This window comes from Macaca nemestrina, chromosome 6 (genome assembly GCF_043159975.1).
Source record: "Macaca nemestrina isolate mMacNem1 chromosome 6, mMacNem.hap1, whole genome shotgun sequence".
Taxonomy (NCBI): domain Eukaryota; kingdom Metazoa; phylum Chordata; class Mammalia; order Primates; family Cercopithecidae; genus Macaca; species Macaca nemestrina.
Window position 1 is genome coordinate 631,105 of NC_092130.1, and position 18,636 is coordinate 649,740.

Sequence of the window (18,636 nt, forward strand, 5' to 3'; positions counted from 1 at the left end):
AATTATGACCAAGAAAGGATAGACTGACTCCTACACTTTGTATAAATATTGAACGTGTCTATATGTTAGCATTTTTATCTAATGACAAAGCAAATGAAGATTCTTGTTTTTTTATCTCTTTTTTTAAAAAAAACAATATACTGTGAACTTCGTTTGTAAGGAAATATTTATTCGTATTTTTATGTTTGGAATGGGACAAATAATCGAATGAGGAATGGAAATTTTAACATGTAGGACATCTATTTGCTTTTCCCCATAGGAAGAAATTGACTCTTGCAGTAGTTTTTGAATGCTCTGACTTGGGCAATTTCAATACGTAGGAGGTTATGTAATGTAATATTTTACATAAATGATTACTATCAATAGAAAGTTCAAGCCATGCTTTAGGCAAGGGCAGGCAGCCTCACAGCTTTATTTTTGTTACATCCCAGGTGAAGAGGGCAACACATCTGTGTAAGTTGCTTTTTAGTGTTTTAAACTGAAAAGCCATTTTCCATTTTGCTTAATGAAACTATAGACATTATTCTATCCAGAAAATGCAAAATTTTCTCTCAAATGGAGCTTCATTCAGGGAATTTGTGATATTTTTAAGAATTGAGTTGTTCCTGCTGTTTTTTTATTTGATCCAAACTGTGTTTTTGTTTTGTTCTACTCTGTGTGCTGTTGACCTAATGATTTACACAATCTCTGTAATTTCTTATGCAGTAAAATTATTACAAACTAGCAAAAAAAAAAAAAAAAAAAGAGAGAGAGAGAAAAGAAAAAAAGAAATGGGCAACATGGCGCAGCTCAGGCAGAGAACTCATCTGCATAGTAAAAGATTAGGGTGCGGACTACCTGAGATTCGTGGCCTATGCAAATGGCATGCCTGGTCCAATCAGTTTTTCTTGCCCGATGTAGATCAGACACCACCTGCTCACCAGCTCCTCAGTAACTCCCCTGCATTTCACTGTGGAGCCACAACCCGTTTTTCTGAGACCCCTCTCTGTAGCAGAGAGTTATCTTTCTTTCTCCTATTAAACTTCTGCTCTTGGCTAGGCACGGTGGCTCACACTTGTAATCCCAGCACTTTGGGAGGCCGAGACGGGCAGGAGGTCAGGAGTTCGAGACCAGCCCGGCCAACATGGTGAAACCCATCTCGATTAAAAATACAAAAACTCGCCGGGCGTGGTGGCACATGCCTGTAATCCCAGTTACTTGGGAGGCTGAGGCAGGAGAATTGCTCAATCCCGGGAGGCAGAGGTTGCAGTGAGCTGAGATCATACCACTGCATTCCAGCCTGGGCGACAGAGTGAGACTCCATCTCAGAAACAAAACAAAACAAAACTTCTGCTTTTCATCTCACTCTGTGTGTGTTCACTTCCTCGATCTTCATGACCATGAGACAACGGACCTCAAGTATTACCCCAGACAACGAGGCCTCTTCAATGCACATTTGGTTTATCCGTTCACCGACTGATGGACATGTATGTTGTTTCCACTTTTTGACTATCATGAACAATGATACTGTAAACATTTTGAGTACAGTTCTTCACATAAACACGTTTTCAGTTCTCTTGCGTATATACTGAGGAGTGGAGGCCTTGGGTTGTATAGTAACCCTATGTTTAACCTTTTGGTGTAGCAAAGTGAAACTTACAACATAGCAATCCCACTCACATCGTTTCTATGAGTGGAATTTATATGAAATGTACAGAAAAGGTAGATCAGTACAGACAGAAAGCAGGTTGTCTAGGTTGGAGGCTGAGAGCCAGGGTTGGCTGCACATGGGCATGCAGGACATTTTTCTGACAAAGGAACTGTTTTAACAGTGGATTTCTGTGCTGGTTGCAGAACTGTATACAGTGACTAGAAATCACTGAGCTGTAGACTTACAATGAGTAGATTTTTTCTGGTATTAAATTGTGCCCCAATAAAGCGGTTATGGAATGCTAAAACATAAAAACAAACCCCCAAACACAGCAACGAGGCAGTCAGTGTTTCCCAGGGAGCAGCTCAGGTGACAGCTGCATTGTGCAAAGTGATCCCTGTGACCAGAACATACTTAATGTTTGGGTAATGCTTTACTGCAGCCTTGAAGGGCAGGTAACTTGTACCTTGAAACTTGAAGTTCTTGCTAGTGTTTCTTGTAATTAAGTTAAGTAGTTATATAACTAATACAGATATGAGTAAATTTAAGGAGATGCCAAATAAATGAAGGAGGTGAGCAGCCACCACAAGACTGAAGCTGGGAGGGGCGTGATGGAAGTCATTCACCCCAAAACTGCTGGAATGGAGACCTCGCCAATAGATGGGTTTAAAAAAACAAAAAGTGTGTTTTACGGAAACGAAATGAGGACCCACCATAAGATCCAGTTTATGGTCAACATGGACACATCCCCCCAACTCTGTGTCTGCAGGAGGCCTCAGTGTGTGCTGCTGTGTTGTGTGATGTGGAAAGTCCTGGTGTTTGAGGAGATGGAGCACTGGCTTTTATTTTCTACAGCTGTCTTTTATAATCTAAGGGGAGAAAAGCTTCTGTTGATGAGCACGTGGGGCTGCAGGAGGGTTGTGGTGTTGAGTGTCCGGGCCCTCTGCAGGGGCCGCCGGGGCTGGTCAGCTCCTCTGCTGGCTCTCAGGGTTTGAGTTTCACAACCCCTGGAAGTCCTGGTTCCTCTTGTGGAGTGGCTCTGTCCAAATTTCCTCTCATAAGGACACCAGTCAAATTGGATTTGGGCCCACCCTAGTGACCTCATGTGGTGTAATCACCTCTTTAAAGACCCTATCTCCAAATACAGTCACATTTCGAGGTCCTAGGGGTTGGAGCTCTGAGATACGAATTTTCAGGGGGACACAGTTCAGCACTAGCAAGGTCTTTCAGGCCTCAGGACTCCAGCTGAGCAGCGAGGCAGAGTCCGGAAGGCAAAGGGAGGCTCTGGAGGCTTTCACAAGTGGGACCATCTTGTGCCATTTTAGGCAGAAGGTGGAAGGAAGTGATCTTCTGGGGCCGCTTAGCTGGTTGTTCCAATGAATCCAGGAGAAGCAACCAGGTTAGCTCTGCCTCTGCCCTTTGAAAATCCGTTTGGATTCAGCTCCACTGTTGCCTGGGCCTGGAGGCTGTGCCAACTGGGTCCTGGGCACAGTTTAGGGACCTGCTCTGTGACCACAGGCCAGCCACTCCCATCTCTGAGCCTGTTTCACGTCAACAAAATGAGAGGGTGAATGAGATGATCTCTAAGATCCCTGCTCACCGGCAGTCGCAGAGCAGGTCCGGGATTCCATCTGGCAGCCTGCAGCTGTGGAGTGGACGGGCTCTGGGCCCAGGTCATCTGTGCAGTGTCCACAGCAAGTGAGGTGGGTTCAGTTCTTCAAAGGTGCTAATGCTTGATGTGGGAAGGCGATGGCGTAGATGACTTTTTCTCCTTGCGCCTCTGTAACCAGGTGGAGATAGCGGTGGGATGTTCTAGTCCCTAATGTCATAAATTCGAAGTAATGAAGGAAAAAGTGGAAGGAGCCGTTTCTGCCTGGTTTTGAACCGGGAACCTTTTGCGTGTGAGGCGACATGGGACTTTGTGATACTTGCTTCCCTTTTGTGTGTGCTTGAAATTTTCTATAATAATGGTTTAAAATACGCACAGGCCAGTTTCTTTCCCCCGCCCCCCCCCCCAACTTCCTTACCAAATCTCCTCCCATCAAGTTGTTCATTCAACTTATGGGGTGATTTTGCGTCATACGTGTGACAAATCTTCATTCCAATCAGGTAGGTCAATGTTTCCTGCCTGTGCGAATATGAAAAATTGCTTTAAGCTAGGCATGGTGGCTCATGCCTGTAATCCCAGCTACTTGGAAGGTGGAGGTGAGAGGATCGCTGGAGCCCAGGAGTCTGATGCTGCAGAGAGCTATGACTGCACCACTGCATTCCAGCCTGGGCAACAGACGGAGACCCAATCTGTAAAAATTAAAATATTTTAAGTTTCAGCTGGGGAGGATGGCTCACACCTGTAATCCTGTAATTTGTTTGTCTGTTTTTGAGACAGGGTCACGCTTTGTTACCCAGGCTGGAGTGTGGTGGCACAAAACCAGAATACTGCTTATCAGGCAACTGTTTCCTCATTAAGACTCCTCACGTCTCACGCCCACCAAGCCACTTCCAGCTTCTCAAATCCAGATTCTAACACTCCTACACATCTACCCTTGATCTTCCACTGCTGAAATCCTGCTAAAATGTGGTCATGGTGGTGTTTACCTTTACTGCAAAGGAATAAACTTGGCCTTGTTCGATCAGCAGTTTCTCCAGGTGGTCTTTTTTTTGAAAAAGTCAATAGAGAATAATTTTAATTCCTAAAAGCTTTGAATATTTTTTCTTCTCCTATGCATGGTCGCTCTAGTAGATGATCACAGGTGCATCTGGGTGAAGGTTGAGAAGACTGACGTATATATTCATTTAAAGATAATTCTAAAATTAATTGTCACCCATGACCCAGATGGAAAATTATTGTGCATTATTGTGCAGTTAATCAGATGGTGACTCGAACCACAGTGGCTGTTACAGACGTGCTCATCCTTAGTGTAACAAATCGGCATAGCCTTTTATACATAATATTCAGGTTTTTGTTTGTTTGTTTGTTTGTTTGTTTTGAGATAGAGTCTCTCTCTGTTGCCCAGGCTGGAGTGCAATGGTGCACTCTCTGCTCACTGCAACCTCCGCCTTCCAGGTTCAAGCAATTCACCTGCCTCAGCCTCCGGAGTAGCTGGGATTACAGGCACCTGCCACCACCATGCCTGGCTAATTTTTGTATTTTTAGTAGAGATAGGGTTGCACCATATTGGCCAGGCTGGTCTCGAACTCCTGACCTTAAGTGATTCACCTGCTTTGGCCTTTCCAAAGTACTGGGATTACAGGTGTGAGCCACCACGCCTGGCCCTAATATGCACTTATTGATAGGAAAAAGTGTTTTTTTCTCTGTAACAAGTTGCAAGGACCACAAAAAGCGGCAGTGTACATTCTAGGGCCACAACAGTGCATCTCAACAATCTTGCCTCAGGACTCCGTCATTTCTCCTCCTGCATAATATAATCTACAGAGATCTTAACCAACTTCACATGCCACAGAACATCGTGTTTTGTGCAACAGCTCGGATGCTTGCTCGATGGACTGTGGACAACGTGGTCACGGTTGTAGGCATAGAGGTTATGCGTAGGTGCACCAACACGGTTGTACCCTCACCAAGCTGACCTGGTTACCACCACCACTGAGTGGCCAATCTTCCATCAGCAGAAACTCATTCTGGGCTCCAACATGGCAACTTTCCTTTTGCTACCAGCCTCCTAGAAGCAGGTTTTTAGATCGGATCCCTTTTGTCATGAACGGCGTGGCAATTTGACCTCACTGCAATGGACACCTTTTCTAGGTTTGAATTTGCCTTCCCTGCCCACGCACATCTGACAGCACTGCCGTCTGTGCGCAGAACGCCTCAGATACCCCGAGGATTCTGCATAGCATCGCTTCTGATCAAGGAACTTCTTTTCTAGCAGGAGAACGGCAGTGACGGGCTGGTGTCTGTGGAGCTGACAGGTCCTGTGTTATTCCGTTGCCCAGAAGCAGGTGTTCTCAGTATGACACCAATTCTTTCAGGTGTCAATTCAGAAACCAGACCCTGGAAAGATGGGGGCAAAAGACACAGGGAGTCAAAAATGAAGAAGAAGGTTCTAAATTCCAGTGATGTCTTCAAGATCAATTGCCATGTTGGGGGTGTGTATGTCCCTGTGGGGAAGCTAATTTGTCCTCTCTCTGTCCTCTTATCATTTTACATACCCCTGGTGGTGGAGGCTGCCATTCAGTCAAGATCATGACTATACATGAGGGATGACAGTGCCCACAGGCGGTGCCATGGCTGCTGAAGGCCAGCGTTGTGTGGACACCAACACGTTCTTAGGAAAAGCAAAATGTCCCTGCTGTTTAATGGAAGTTCAGATGTGAGTGAAATGCTGTGTGGACACTGAATGGCCACGCGAGGGTCCTGCACCCGTTTTTAAGCCATTGCCTCAGCCCGCAGCCCACACTCCTGTCCTCTGAGTTGTGACGCTGGGGCTGCTTTGCTGTCAGGACCCCGTCAGGCTCTGCCAGGAGGGGCACTAGAAGGAGGCTGTCAGCCAGCAAGAGGGGAAAGAAACCAGTCCTCATGACTTCCTGTGTTCTCCTGTCCAAATCGTCCTAGCAATGTTTCTTCATCTTGGAAGCTGGCTCCACTTTGCAGATTTTGCTTTCACACTTCTGGTACTCGTCTCATCTTGCCCTTAGGAAAACAAGCACCAGCCGACCGGCCCCCACACTTCAGCAGCCGGGACCTGAAGCCCTCCTCTGAACACCTGGAGTGTCGGGAGCAACCACACAGCAGCTGCTCCTCGGGAGCCTGGGCCCAGCTTTGGACGCCGCTGCTTCTCCCCCGTGCTCCGGAGGTACCACAGGGTAGGACCAGACAGCCCTCCAAGGCCCGCGAGACGCCTCTCCAGGGTCTCTGTTGTTCTCGGAACGCCGTGGTCACTGCGAGCCCCCGGATGTTTGAGCTCCAGGGATCCCTAGTGTTCTGGTTTTGGCCATTCACTTCTCCAATATCTGGTTAGCAATTTTATTTAATTTTTGTGTTTTTTAGACATGGGGTCTCGCTGTCACCCAGGCTGGAGTGCAGTCAGTGGTGCAGCCCTGCCTTACTGTAGCCTTGAACTCCTGGGCTCAAGCCGTCCTCCCTCCTTAGCCTCCCAAGTAGCTCGGACTACAGTAGCTAGGACCAGGCTGGTCTTGCACTCCTGTCCTCAAGTAATCCCCCTGCCTCAGCCTCTCAAAGGGCTGGCATTACAGGTGTGAGCCACCGTGCCTGGACAGCAATTCTTCTTCCTTTTTTTTTTTTTTTTTGAGATGGAGTCTCGCTCTGTTGCCAAGGCTGGAGTGCAGTGGCACGATCTGGTCTCACTGCAAGCTCCGCCTCCTGAGTTCACGCCATTCTCCTGTCTCAGCCTCCTGAGTAGCTGGGACTACAGGCGCCCGCCACCTCGCCCGGCTAATTTTTTGTATTTTTAGCAGACTCAGGGTTTCACTGTGTTAGCCAGGATGGTCTCGATCTCCTGACCTCATGATCCTCCTGCCTCAGCCTCCCAGTGTGCTGGGATTACAGGCGTAAGCCACCGCACCCGTCCAGCAATTCTTTACATTAAACTTTCTGTTAAAATAACTGATGTGATTTTGTTCCTAAATGGACCCTGTCTGATACACAAGTTTCAAAATAATGACTCAGTTTCTCTCCTTATTTCTCTTCCAGTCTTCATCCTCCAAGAGAGAGATAGTTTTAAACTGTTAAAGAACTTGAGGTACTAAAATGAATCACAGCTGCCACAGCAAACTTGACATGTGAACAGTGTCAAGTTTTTAAATGCTTCCATTTATATTACCTCACTTGATGCTCTCTTCTTGCATTCATTCAATAATGTTTTATTGAGCAACTGCTATTTATAAGGCACAGGGTCTGGTACTGTTAATACACTGTGAACCCCAACATTTGAGACAGGTGTCAGTTTATCTAGAAAGTTTATTTTGCCAAGGTGGAGGATGCGCCCATGACACAGCCTCAGGAGGTCCTGACGACACGTGCCCAAGGTGGTCGGGGCACAGCTTGGTTTTATATATTTTGGGGAGACATGAGACATCAATCAATACATGTAAGAAATACACTGTTTCCGTCCAGAAAGGCGGGGACAACTCGAAGCAGGGAGGGGGCTTCCAGGTCACAGGTAGGTGGGAGACAAGTGCTTGCATTCTCCGAGTTTCTGACGAGCGTCTCCAAAGGAGGCCATCAGAAGACACATCTGTCTCAGGGAGCAGAGGGTGACTCTGAATAGAATGGGAAGCAGGTTTGCCCTGAGCCGTTCCCAGCCTGAGTTCTCCCTTTATCCTAGTGATTTTGGGGGCCCAAGATATTTTCCTTTCATGACACACAGAAAACAAGATATTCCCCCTGTGAGGATAACTACTAAACTGCAGGGATTTATTTTTATTACTTAAAGGAGGTTTTACAAAGCCTCTAATTGAACACAGAAAAAGTCAAAGAACTGTCCAAGAAGAGTTATATGGACTCAATTTCTGCCGTTTAGAAAGTTTCCACTTAAGATATCCACATTTGTTAGCCTAAGTCATCAATTAAATAATTTAGAAAGAATAGAAAAGGAATAGGAACCTAGAACTTAGCACGCATCCGATAAAAGACCGCTATTACCAAAAATTAAGAAATATAGCATTAAATAGCAGAAACACACAAAAAATAAAATAAAGAAAATAAAAAACAGAGTAAATTTAGTCCAAGGAGGTTATAAACAATCCACAATGACAATAATAGCAAGGCACTGCTTCTTCATGGAGCTTAAGATTGACACATTGTGATCTTTACAAAATCCCTCAGAGTGCACGCGTCATGATTTTTTTCTTTTTTTCTTTTTTCTTTTTCTTTTTGGTACAGGAATGTTCATAGTGGCTTTTCTTACAATGGCCAAAACCTATAAACCACCCAGTGACCATCAACAGGTGAATGGCAGCAGACACTCACAAAGGTTGAGTGACTTAGCAATGTGACACAGGCAAGAAGTGGCACAGCAGGCACCAGACTCTGGGGTTCAGTGCTGGTTGCCAATCCTGCAGTGGTTCAGCACCTTCCTCAGTGCCCCCATCACCTCCTGGTTCCTCAAGCTGTAAATGAGGGGGTTGAGCATGGGAGTAAGGACCGTGTAGAAGATAGAGGCCACCTTGTCATGGCTGGGGGGCCGGTAGCGCCTAGGCCTCAGATACATGAACATGGCTGCGCCATAGAAGACGGTGACAGCTGTCAGGTGGGAGGAACAGGTGGCCAGAGCCTTTTTCCAGGTCTGAGCAGAGCGCATTCGCAGCACAGCCCCTAGAATGCAAGAATAGGAGGCCACGATGATGGAGAAGGGGAGGAGAAGCATGAAGACACAGCAAGCAAAGAGGAGGGTGTCAAAAAGGGAAGTGTCTACACAGGCTAGCTTCAATAAAGCTTGCACCTCACAGAAGAAGTGATCCACGTTCCTCGAGCCACAGTAAGGTAAGCTCATGGCTGCCACCATCTGAATCACTCCATCGATTATCCCAAAGGCCCAGGAGCTCCCAGTAATCTGGAGACGGACTCTCTGATTCATGAGGATGGGATAGTGAAGTGGGTGGCTAATGGCCACATAGCGGTCATAAGCCATGAGTCCCAGCAAGAGCCCCTCAGAGCCCACGAGAGAGACAAAGAGGCCAATTTGTATGCCACAGCCCACAAAGGAGATGGACTTCCTGCCAGACAGGAAGTTGGCTGCCATCTTTGGCACAATGTTACAGACCAACATGAGGTCCATGAGGGAGAGCTGGCTGAGGAAGAAGTACATGGGGGTGTGAAGTTGAGGGTCAATGTAGATGAGGAAGATGAGGAGGACGTTTCCACAGAGGGCCACTGTGAAGACCACCATCACTGCAGAGAAGAGGACAAGGTCAGTCTGGCTGTGGGAAAAGATGCCCAGGAGGATGAAGCCATCTGTGGATGATTGGTTCACCATCTTCCCATGGCTTAGTCATTCACAGTCACCTGAGAACACAGAGAAATTATGAGATTGAGGGACATGTCTCTATCGTGCTCCAAATTCTTCCGTTCAACAGCATATGCTCTGAGACATGCAGGAGGACATTCTCGTCTTCCTGTGACACAGGTGACAGGACCTCTGCCAGCTCTGGAATTGGACTCCACATGGTTATTCGTGCACGTCCAAACCCAGAGGGTAGAAATGGGATCATTTCACGTGCCCCAGGACTGTTGGACAATTCTCCTTCAGCCAGAAAGCCCAGGCTTTCCACATAGCTGGGGCCACATGGGTTTGGTCCACTGTCTCTAACAGGCCTTGGACTATTTCACACCCAAGAGATCATTTACATGTGTTACAAAAAGGAAAGATCAAGCCAGGCGCAGTGGCTCACGCCTGTAATCCCAGCACTTTGGGAGGCTGAGGTGAGTGGATCACCTGAGGTTGGGAGTTCAAGACCAGCCTGACCAACCTGGAGAAACCCCGTCTCTACTAAAAATACAAAATTAGCTGGGCATGGTGGCACATGCCTGTAATCCCAGCTACTCGGGAGGCTGAGCAGGAGAATCACTTGAACCCGGGAGGCAGAGGTTGCGGTGAGCTGAGATCGTGCCACTGCACTCCAGCCTGGGCAAAAAGAGCGGAACTCCATCTCGAAAAAAAAAGGAAAGATCATGGCAACATGAGATGTTCTTTAGTCTTTATTTTGTTCAGGTCAAAAATCCTGGGACTATTTTAAATTTCTCTATTTCTTTAATTCCCTAGGTCCAAACCATCAGAAAGCCCCTTGGCTGTACCCTCAGTGTTTCTCAGAATCTAATTCGCTCTTCCCACCCCCACCAAAACCACCCCAGTCCCAGCCACCCTCCTCTCTCCAATGGGTTATTGTAACCTCTTCCCTGGTCTCCCAGCTTCTATCCTTGAACCCTTGAGTCTATTGTCACAGCATTTGCAGAGAGTCTGCTAAACTGTAAGGCATTTGTGCAACTTTCCTAGTGAAAGTATGTCGATGACATCCCAAATTACTCCAAATAAAGCCCAGTTCTTACAGTAGAAAGTAAAGTCCTACATCACACACACACACACACACACACACACATAGACACAGAGACAGACACAGACATACAGATACAAACACAGACACACACATAGACACAGAGATACAGACAGACACAAATACACATACACAGACACAGACATACAGACACACAGGCACAGGGAAATATACACACACAGACACACATAGACACACAGACACACATACACATGAAAATACACACGCAGAAACACATAGATACACGGAGGCACACACACAGCCACACAGAGAAACAAAGACACACACACACACAGATACACACCCAGAGACATACAGATATGGAAATATACACACAGACACACACATAGAAACACATAGGCACACATACATCCATATACAGAATCACAGAGACACACACACATACAGTTATACACAAATACAGACATATACACAGGCACACATAGACACAGTTGCACACCGAGACACACAGACACATGGAAACACGCATCCCCCACACGTCCCTCTGAGGTCCCCTGTGGCCCCTCCCTTGCTCACAGAGCTCCCGCGGGTCTCCTGGCCTGGGTGCCCACGCCCTCTGTGCTTTGCTCGTGTTCCTCCGTGGAATGCCCTTTCCCAGGTCTCCCTCCCTCCCTGCTTCCTGTCTTTCCTCAAATGCTGGTCTTCATAGAGAGCTGTTCTGTGGAAGCCGGATGAAAAAGCTGAACATCTCGCTCTCCCAAGCCCCTTCCTGCTGCCGTTTCTCCAGGGCACCGGCGCCATCTGACACGCACACGCTCCCGTATTTGGACTGTGCCCGTCTGTGAGATCCACCAGAGTGAAGGCACCGTTTCCGTTCGCCGTGACCTTGGCAGCCCCCAGAATGGTCCCTGGCTCAGAGCAGGACCTCAACCCATACGTGGTGACTGAATAAAGTAAGACATGATGGAGTGACCTGTGGCTGCAATCTCCGTTTTCTGCAGAAAAGCCCCTACTTCACTGCCCTTGGTCTGAGTGTCACAGGAGTTTGCTGTTTGAATCGTTTCTACCAGGGACAGTGAGTGAAAATGGAGGAAACATCTGCAGCTGCTTACAAAGAGGAGGACCTGCTCCAAATACGGGTGGCCGTTTATCTGTGAGGCCTCTGCATGCTGGTGTATACTTGTCCACCTTACCTCACTGCAAGGCTAATGCGGCTGCTCCATGGGACACCACGCTCTCTGTGCCAAGACCCCGGGAAATTTCCTAAACTGGGATGGGCCTGCCCAGGCCCAGGACCCTGCAGCTGGCTGCTTGATCTGTGTCCCTAGGTAAGGGAGCTTGTCCTGGTTCGTGCCCAGGAGGGTGTGCCCAGGGGTCCTTGCCATGGATGACCCCTGGAGTGATGTGGAGGGGATTTCTACAGGAGCGGATCTGTCCCCACAGCAACCAAGCACCATCTCAGCCATATCAGCCACAGGTTCCGCCAAGCAGTGAAACAAACCAGGTCCCCCCAGATCCCCCAGCAGAAGAAGGGATGCCCAGCCCTGCCACTGTGTCCAGAGGCACCAGCCACAGGCACCTCCCAGGACGTGCACTCCCCACTCCCCCTCCCCAAATCTCTTAAACTACAGCACTGCGTGGTTGACTGATGCCATTTCTCCCTCCCTCCTGCGTGGTTCCCCTGCTCTCAGACTCACACCCGCTGTGCACTCAGCATCTCCCCTCGGCTGCCTCACGGGCTTGTTCCACCCGAAGTGGCTTCTCCCCCAGAGAAGCACCTATTCTCTCCTCTCAGCTCAGTGAGTGGCAGATCTGTCCAGGTTCACAGGTCACAAGACTCGCGTCATCCAGGACTCCCGTCCTTCCCTCTGCACACACGTCCCAGACATCGGAAACCCCCGCTGGCTCCTCTTGCAAAACATATACCACCCCCAGCCCGCACGCACCCCTGCCAGCTCCCCCCCACCTCAGCCAGCACGCACCCCTGCCAGCTCCCCCCCCGGCCAGCATACACCCCTGCCAGCTCCCCCCGGCCCGCACGCACCCCTGCCAGCTCCCCCCCGGCCCACACGCACCCCTGCCAGCTCCCGCCTGGCCCCACCTCCTCTAGAGCGTCCCTGGAGGGTGGCAATGATCCCGACTGCATTTGCCTTCCAGTCTACCCTGGCACGCCCCAGCCTGTCCCGGTCTATCTGTCACATAGCCCTGGGGTGGACCCATCTCTACAAGAATAAAGCCAAAGTACTTCCAAAGGAAATGTAAGACTCCTCAGCAGCCCTCCACCACCACCCACGCCTTTCCTTCCACTCTCCCGGGATTCCCTCCCTGCCCATCTCCCCAGCCTCCTGGAGCTGCTCCCACGCTGCAGGACAAGGCCAGCCCCGGGGCCTGGACACTTTCTCTCACCTCCGTGCAGAAGGCTCTTCCCAGACCGGCCCTGCCTTGCTCCCTCACCTCCTCCTCCTCACCTTCTCAGCAAGGCCTTCCCTCAGCACCCCTTCAGAGTTGAAACCTTCTTCCTCTGCTTCCCTTCCCCGCCTTGGTTCCCACAGCAGGTCAATGGGCAAGGCGGGCCCCAGGTTGCTCATGCGGGTGTCTGTTCTCTGCTTTCCCAACTAGAACCCATGTTCCCCAGTGCCACGGGTGCTCGTGGCGGGATCCCTGGCTCCTAGAACAGTGCCTGCCACATCTGTTATGCGCTAGTCAATATTTGTTGAATGAATAAAAATTATTTTGGCCAGGTACCCTGGCTCACACATGTAACCCCAAAACTTTGAAAGGCTGAGGCAGAAAGATAGCTCGAGGTAGGAATTTGAGACCAGCCTGGGCAACATAAACGAGACCTCATCTGTATTTTAAAAACAGAGAAAATTAGCCAGGCTATCGTGCACACATCTGTAGGCCCAGCTACTCAGGTGGCTGAGGTGAAAGGATGGTTTGAGCCTGAAAGTTCAAGCTGGCAGTGATCTGTGTTCACGCCACTGCACTCCAGCCTGGGTGACAGAGGAAGACTTTGTCTCCAAAATAAAAATAAAATGATACATTAGCTGGGCATGGTGGTGTGCACCTGTAGTTCCAGCTACCTGGAAGACTGAGGCAGAAGAATTGCTTGAACTCGGGGGCGGAGGTTGCAGTGAGCTACGATCACAGCACTGCACTCCAGCTGAGTGACAGAGCTATGACATTGTGTGATGTGGAGGGGATTTCTACAGGAGCAAATCTGTTCCCACAGCGACCAAGCACCCTCTCAGCCATATCAGCCACAGGCTCCACCAACCAGCAAAATACACCAGATCCCCCAGGAGAAGAACGGACTCCCCGCCCTACCACCATGTCCAGAGGCACCAGCCACTTGCACCTCTCAGGACACAGAGGGCAAGACCCTGTCTCAGAAAAATAAAAATGTATTATGAAATACAACAGAATTTATTCCTGCATCTCACTGTCTCATCTTCGTGCTCTCTAACTTCAGACCTTTCCGTTGGGTGTTTAGTTAATAACTTCACTTTTCTTCCTAGAAACCACAACACAGAAGAAGCCACCGCGTCTCTGCAATATTCTCCCTGGGACGGGAGGACCCCATCCCATGTCAGCCCCCTCCTTCCTACCCCTTCACCTTCGCTCTCCCCACACATCTGTCCTTGTCTTCCTATTGTGGACCACTCTCCACCCCGGGGACCCAGAGTCCAGTCTCCAACCCAGACAGAGGGAGGGGGACAGGACAAGGGGAGTAAGACACCAAGGAGAGAGAGACGTGGGTCAAAGGAAGAGGACGAGAAGAAAGAGTGAGGAGAGACCCACACTAGAAGGGGGATGCCCCTCCAAAAACCCAAACAATTACACCCTGATGGAGGCAGACAGTAGGAGGAAGAGCAAGTGCCGATGAACAAGAGAAATGGGGACGTGAACCAGCAACAGGAGCAGAAGCTGCAGGGAAGAGAGAGGAGGCAACAGGACAAGACCCTCACTCACCTGTGGGTGGGTCCCCTGCAGGGAAACAAACTCAGCAGGGACGCCTGCGGAGGAGATCCTGGCGTCGGAATCATGCACTCATCCTCCTGTGTTTGCTCCCACTGGGTTGGGGGACAGGAGGAGCCCCAGCCCCGACCTCCTTCCTCAGCCCCTGCTGACTCCTTGCCAGGCTGTGGAGCTCACCGCACCCCCGGCCTCCAGTGGCCCTTCAGGCTCAGGGAGTGTGGCTCACACAGACCACAGCCTCCTCTCGGAGGGAGAAACAGGCTCAGGGAAGGAGCTCGTGCTGGCAGAACCTCCTCCCGATGTCCACACAGGTACTTAACACAGACACTGGGTGAGAAGGAGGAGTTGACTTCAGACCTCAGCTCTCAGGGGACCCCATAGACTTCAACCTCAAAGAAACACAGCTTAGGAACAGGACTAGTACTAGGGCCACTGGGAGTCGTGTGAGGAAATACAGGAAGGGAGGGGGCCACAGCGCCCTCAGGCACAGGGATACACAAATGCATTGAAAGTTCCCTGGAACTCTGCCACCTGCTCAGGCAATTGGGCCGTCTTCTCCTCCCAACGTGCTGGGATTACAGGCATGACCCACCACGCCCGGCCTGTTTTTGTTTTTGTATTTAAGACAGGGTCTTGCTCTGCCGCCCAGGCGGGAGTGCAGTGGCACAATCACGCTTCACTGTCACCGGGACCTCCTGGGCCCCAGCTGTCCTCCCACCTCATCCTTCCGTGTAGCTGAGATCACAGGCACGCACCACCGCATCTGGTTAATTTTTGTATTTTTAGTAGAGACAGGGTTTCACGATTTTGCCCAGGCTGGTCTCGAACTCCTGGGCGTGGGTGATCTGTCCACCTCAGCCTCCCAAAGTGATGGGATTACAGGCGTGAACCGCTGCACCCAGTCAAATCCATCTTTTTTATTTTTTAAGCTTTAAGTCTTTCAGATGACTAAAGTCATCTTTTCCATTCAAAATTTCTCCCAAAACTCAATCCATGGTGACCTCAGCCTCCCATGAAGCCCTGCAGACCTATCATCTGTACCTTTGGAGACATGATGGCCTTGTGACAGCTCCTCTACTGACATCATTGTATTTTAGAGGATGAACTTGATCATGTGCGAACAAGGAAACAACCCATACCACACTGTTTTTAAATATGATATCCCACTTCTTCTTTCTCCATCTTTGCATGGTATCTCATGGAGATTTAAGAGTTGTTCGGTCACTTTGAGGGGTAAGATGAAGGCTTATTTGTACATTCTAAAGACCAGATCATTGAAAATCAAAACTTGGATTTCACATTCTATTCAATGTTTTTCCCCTTGACTCAGCCTAAATCAACACTGCTTGGACTTTGGAGACCCACAGTAGGAAAAGAATAGTCTATTAATAACAATTACATCGTTTATCCTTTAAGATTTTAAAGACAGGGGAGGTGTTTTTGGAATGTCAACTTTTCACAAATAAATTACCAGGAAGTCTGAACTGATGCCTTCTTTTTATTTTGGAGACTACCTTGCGTAATAGAGACATTCTCTTTTATTTTAATGTGTAAGTCTAATTAATTTTTTGATTGGCTAATGGCATTTTAATTTTAGCAGTATAATAAAAGCAGTAACAGTCATAGAAATGTCTATGAGATGTCAATATTGATGTTTCTTTGTTAGAAATGATTTTTAATGCTCATCCTATTATTATTGTTTTTATCTTTTAAAGACAAAGCCTTCAAACTGTTCTTCACAGCGATTGTACCAATTTACATCCCCACCAACAGTCTACAAAGGTCCATTTTTCTCCATGCCCTTACCAACCCTTGTTTGACTTTTTCATAAAAGGCCAAGTGATGTCTCATTGTGGTTTTAATTTGCATTTCTCTGATGATTTGTAATGTTGAGCATCTTTTCATATACTGTTTAGCCATTTTTATTTCTTCTTTAGAGAAATGTCGATATGGGTCCCTGCCCATTTTTAATCAAGCTATTTGTTTACTTCCTATTGAAAGGAATATATATATATATATATTTTCCTTATATATTTTGCGTATCAACTCCTTATGTAATGTATGACTTTTAAGCATTTCATTTCCATCTGCTGACTGCCTTTTCATGTTGTTGATGGTTTCTTTTGCTGTACAGAAGCTTTGTGATTTTGTGTAGTCCAACTTGTTTATGTTAGTTTTTGTCATCTATGCTTTTGGTGAGATATCAAAAAGTTCTTGCCAAGGGCAATAACCAAGAGCTCTCCCCCTATATTTTCTTCCAGAATTTTGATGGTTTCAAGTCTTATGTTTATCTGTGTTTAATTCATCTTGTGTTGACTTTGTGTATGGTGTAAGATAAGGGTCCAATTTCATGGTTTTGAATGTGGATATTAGGTTTTCCCAGCATCATTTATTGAAGAGACTATCCTTTTTTCTCTGTGTCTTCTTGGTGGCCTGGTCAAAAATTAGTTGACCATGTATGCTTAAGTTAATTTCTGGGATCTCTATCCTGTTCCATTAGTTTATGTGTCTTTTTTTTTTTTTTTTTTTTTTTAATGCCAGTACCATACTGTATTGATCACTATTGTTTTGTGATGTAATTGAAAATCAGGAAATGTGATGCCTCCAACTTGGTTTTTCCTTCTCATGACTGTTTTGGCTACTCAGGGTCTTTTGTTGTTCCATACAAATTTTAGAATTGTTTTTTCTATCTCTGTGAAAAACACCATTGGAATTTTGATAGGAATTGCATTGAATCTGTAGATTGCTTTTGGTAGTATAAACATTTTTACCTCATCTAGTTGGGTAGATGATGGTAAAAAAAGAAAAAATGTATACAACAAAACAAAAAACATTTTTTACAATATTAATTCTTCCAATCCATGAGCGTGGAATATCTTTCGATTTATTTGTGTCTTCTTCAATTTATTTCATCAATGTTTGAGAATTTTCAGTGTACAGTTCTTTTGCTTCCTTGGTTAAATGTATTCCTAAGTATTTTATTATTTTTGATGGTTTTGCAAATGGGATTCTTTTCTTGATTTCTTTCTCAGATTGTTGTTAGTGTAAAGAAATGCTACCAATTTTTGTATGTTGATTTTGTATCTTGCAACCCTACTGAATTCGTTTATTTGTTCTAACAGTTTTTTAGTAGCATGTTTAAGGTTTTCTACATATAGGATTATGTCCTCTGCAAATAGGAATAATTTAATTATTCTTTTCCAATTTGGATGACTTTTACTTCTTTTTCTTTTCTGATTGCTTTTGCTAGTACTTTCAGTACTGTGTTAAATAGAATGGCAATAATGGGCATCCTTGCCTTGTACCAGATCTTAGAGGAAAAGATTTCAGTTTTCTTTCATTGATTATGATATTTGCTGTGGGCTTTTCATGAATGACTTTTTTATGTTTAGGAAATTCCCTTCTGTACCTATTTTGTTTAGAGCCTTTAAAAAAAAATCATGAATAGGCCAGGCACGGTGGCTCACGCCTGTAATCCCAGCACTTTAGGGGGCCGAGGTGGGCAGATCACCTGAGGTTGGGAGTTCGAGACCAGCCTGACCAACATGGAGAAACCCTGTCTCTACAAAAATACAAAATTAGCCGGGTGTGGTGGTGCATGCCTGTAATCCCAGCTACTCGGGAGGCTGAGGCAGGAGAATCACTTGAACCTGGGAGGTGGAGGTTGCAGTAAGCCAAGTTGGTGCCATTGCACTCCAGCCTGGGCAACAAGAGCAAAATTCCATCTAAAAAAAAACAAAACAAAACAAACAAAAAAAACCCATTAATGGATGTTGAATTTTGTCCAGTGCTTTTTCTGCATCAATTAAATTAATCATGTGATTATACTGTGGTGTATCACATGGATTATTTTGCACATGTTAAACTAATCTTGCATTCCAGGGATAGATCTAACTTGGTTGTGGTGTATAATCTTTGATATGTTTCTGAATTTGGTTTGCCAGGTTTTTTTTTCTTTTGAGACAGCATCTTGCTCTGTTGTTCAGGCTGAAGTGCAGTGGTACAAGGGTGTCTCATGGCAGCCTTGACCTCCTGGGCTCAAG

The 18,636-nt window shown here is 47.0% G+C and overlaps 1 protein-coding gene across 1 annotated transcript; it reads right to left on the reverse strand.

The window, feature by feature from the left end:
- Nucleotides 1-7,404: 7,404 nt before the first annotated feature.
- Nucleotides 7,405-14,635, reverse strand: LOC105483968 (olfactory receptor family 2 subfamily V member 1). Its single transcript, XM_011745052.2, has 3 exons — nt 14,588-14,635; nt 13,943-13,998; nt 7,405-9,608 (listed from the first exon to the last, which is right to left on the reverse strand). The coding sequence occupies exon 3, from the start codon at nt 9,577-9,579 to the stop codon at nt 8,641-8,643; it is 939 nt and encodes a 312-aa protein (XP_011743354.2). The 5' UTR covers nt 9,580-9,608; nt 13,943-13,998; nt 14,588-14,635; the 3' UTR covers nt 7,405-8,640.
- Between the last annotated feature and the right edge of the window lie 4,001 nt (nt 14,636-18,636).

Bases quoted from the DNA above. Each gene is read 5' to 3' on its own strand.
- LOC105483968 (XM_011745052.2), bottom strand. From the start codon at position 9,579: ATGGTGAACCAATCATCCACAGATGGCTTCATCCTCCTGGGCATCTTT.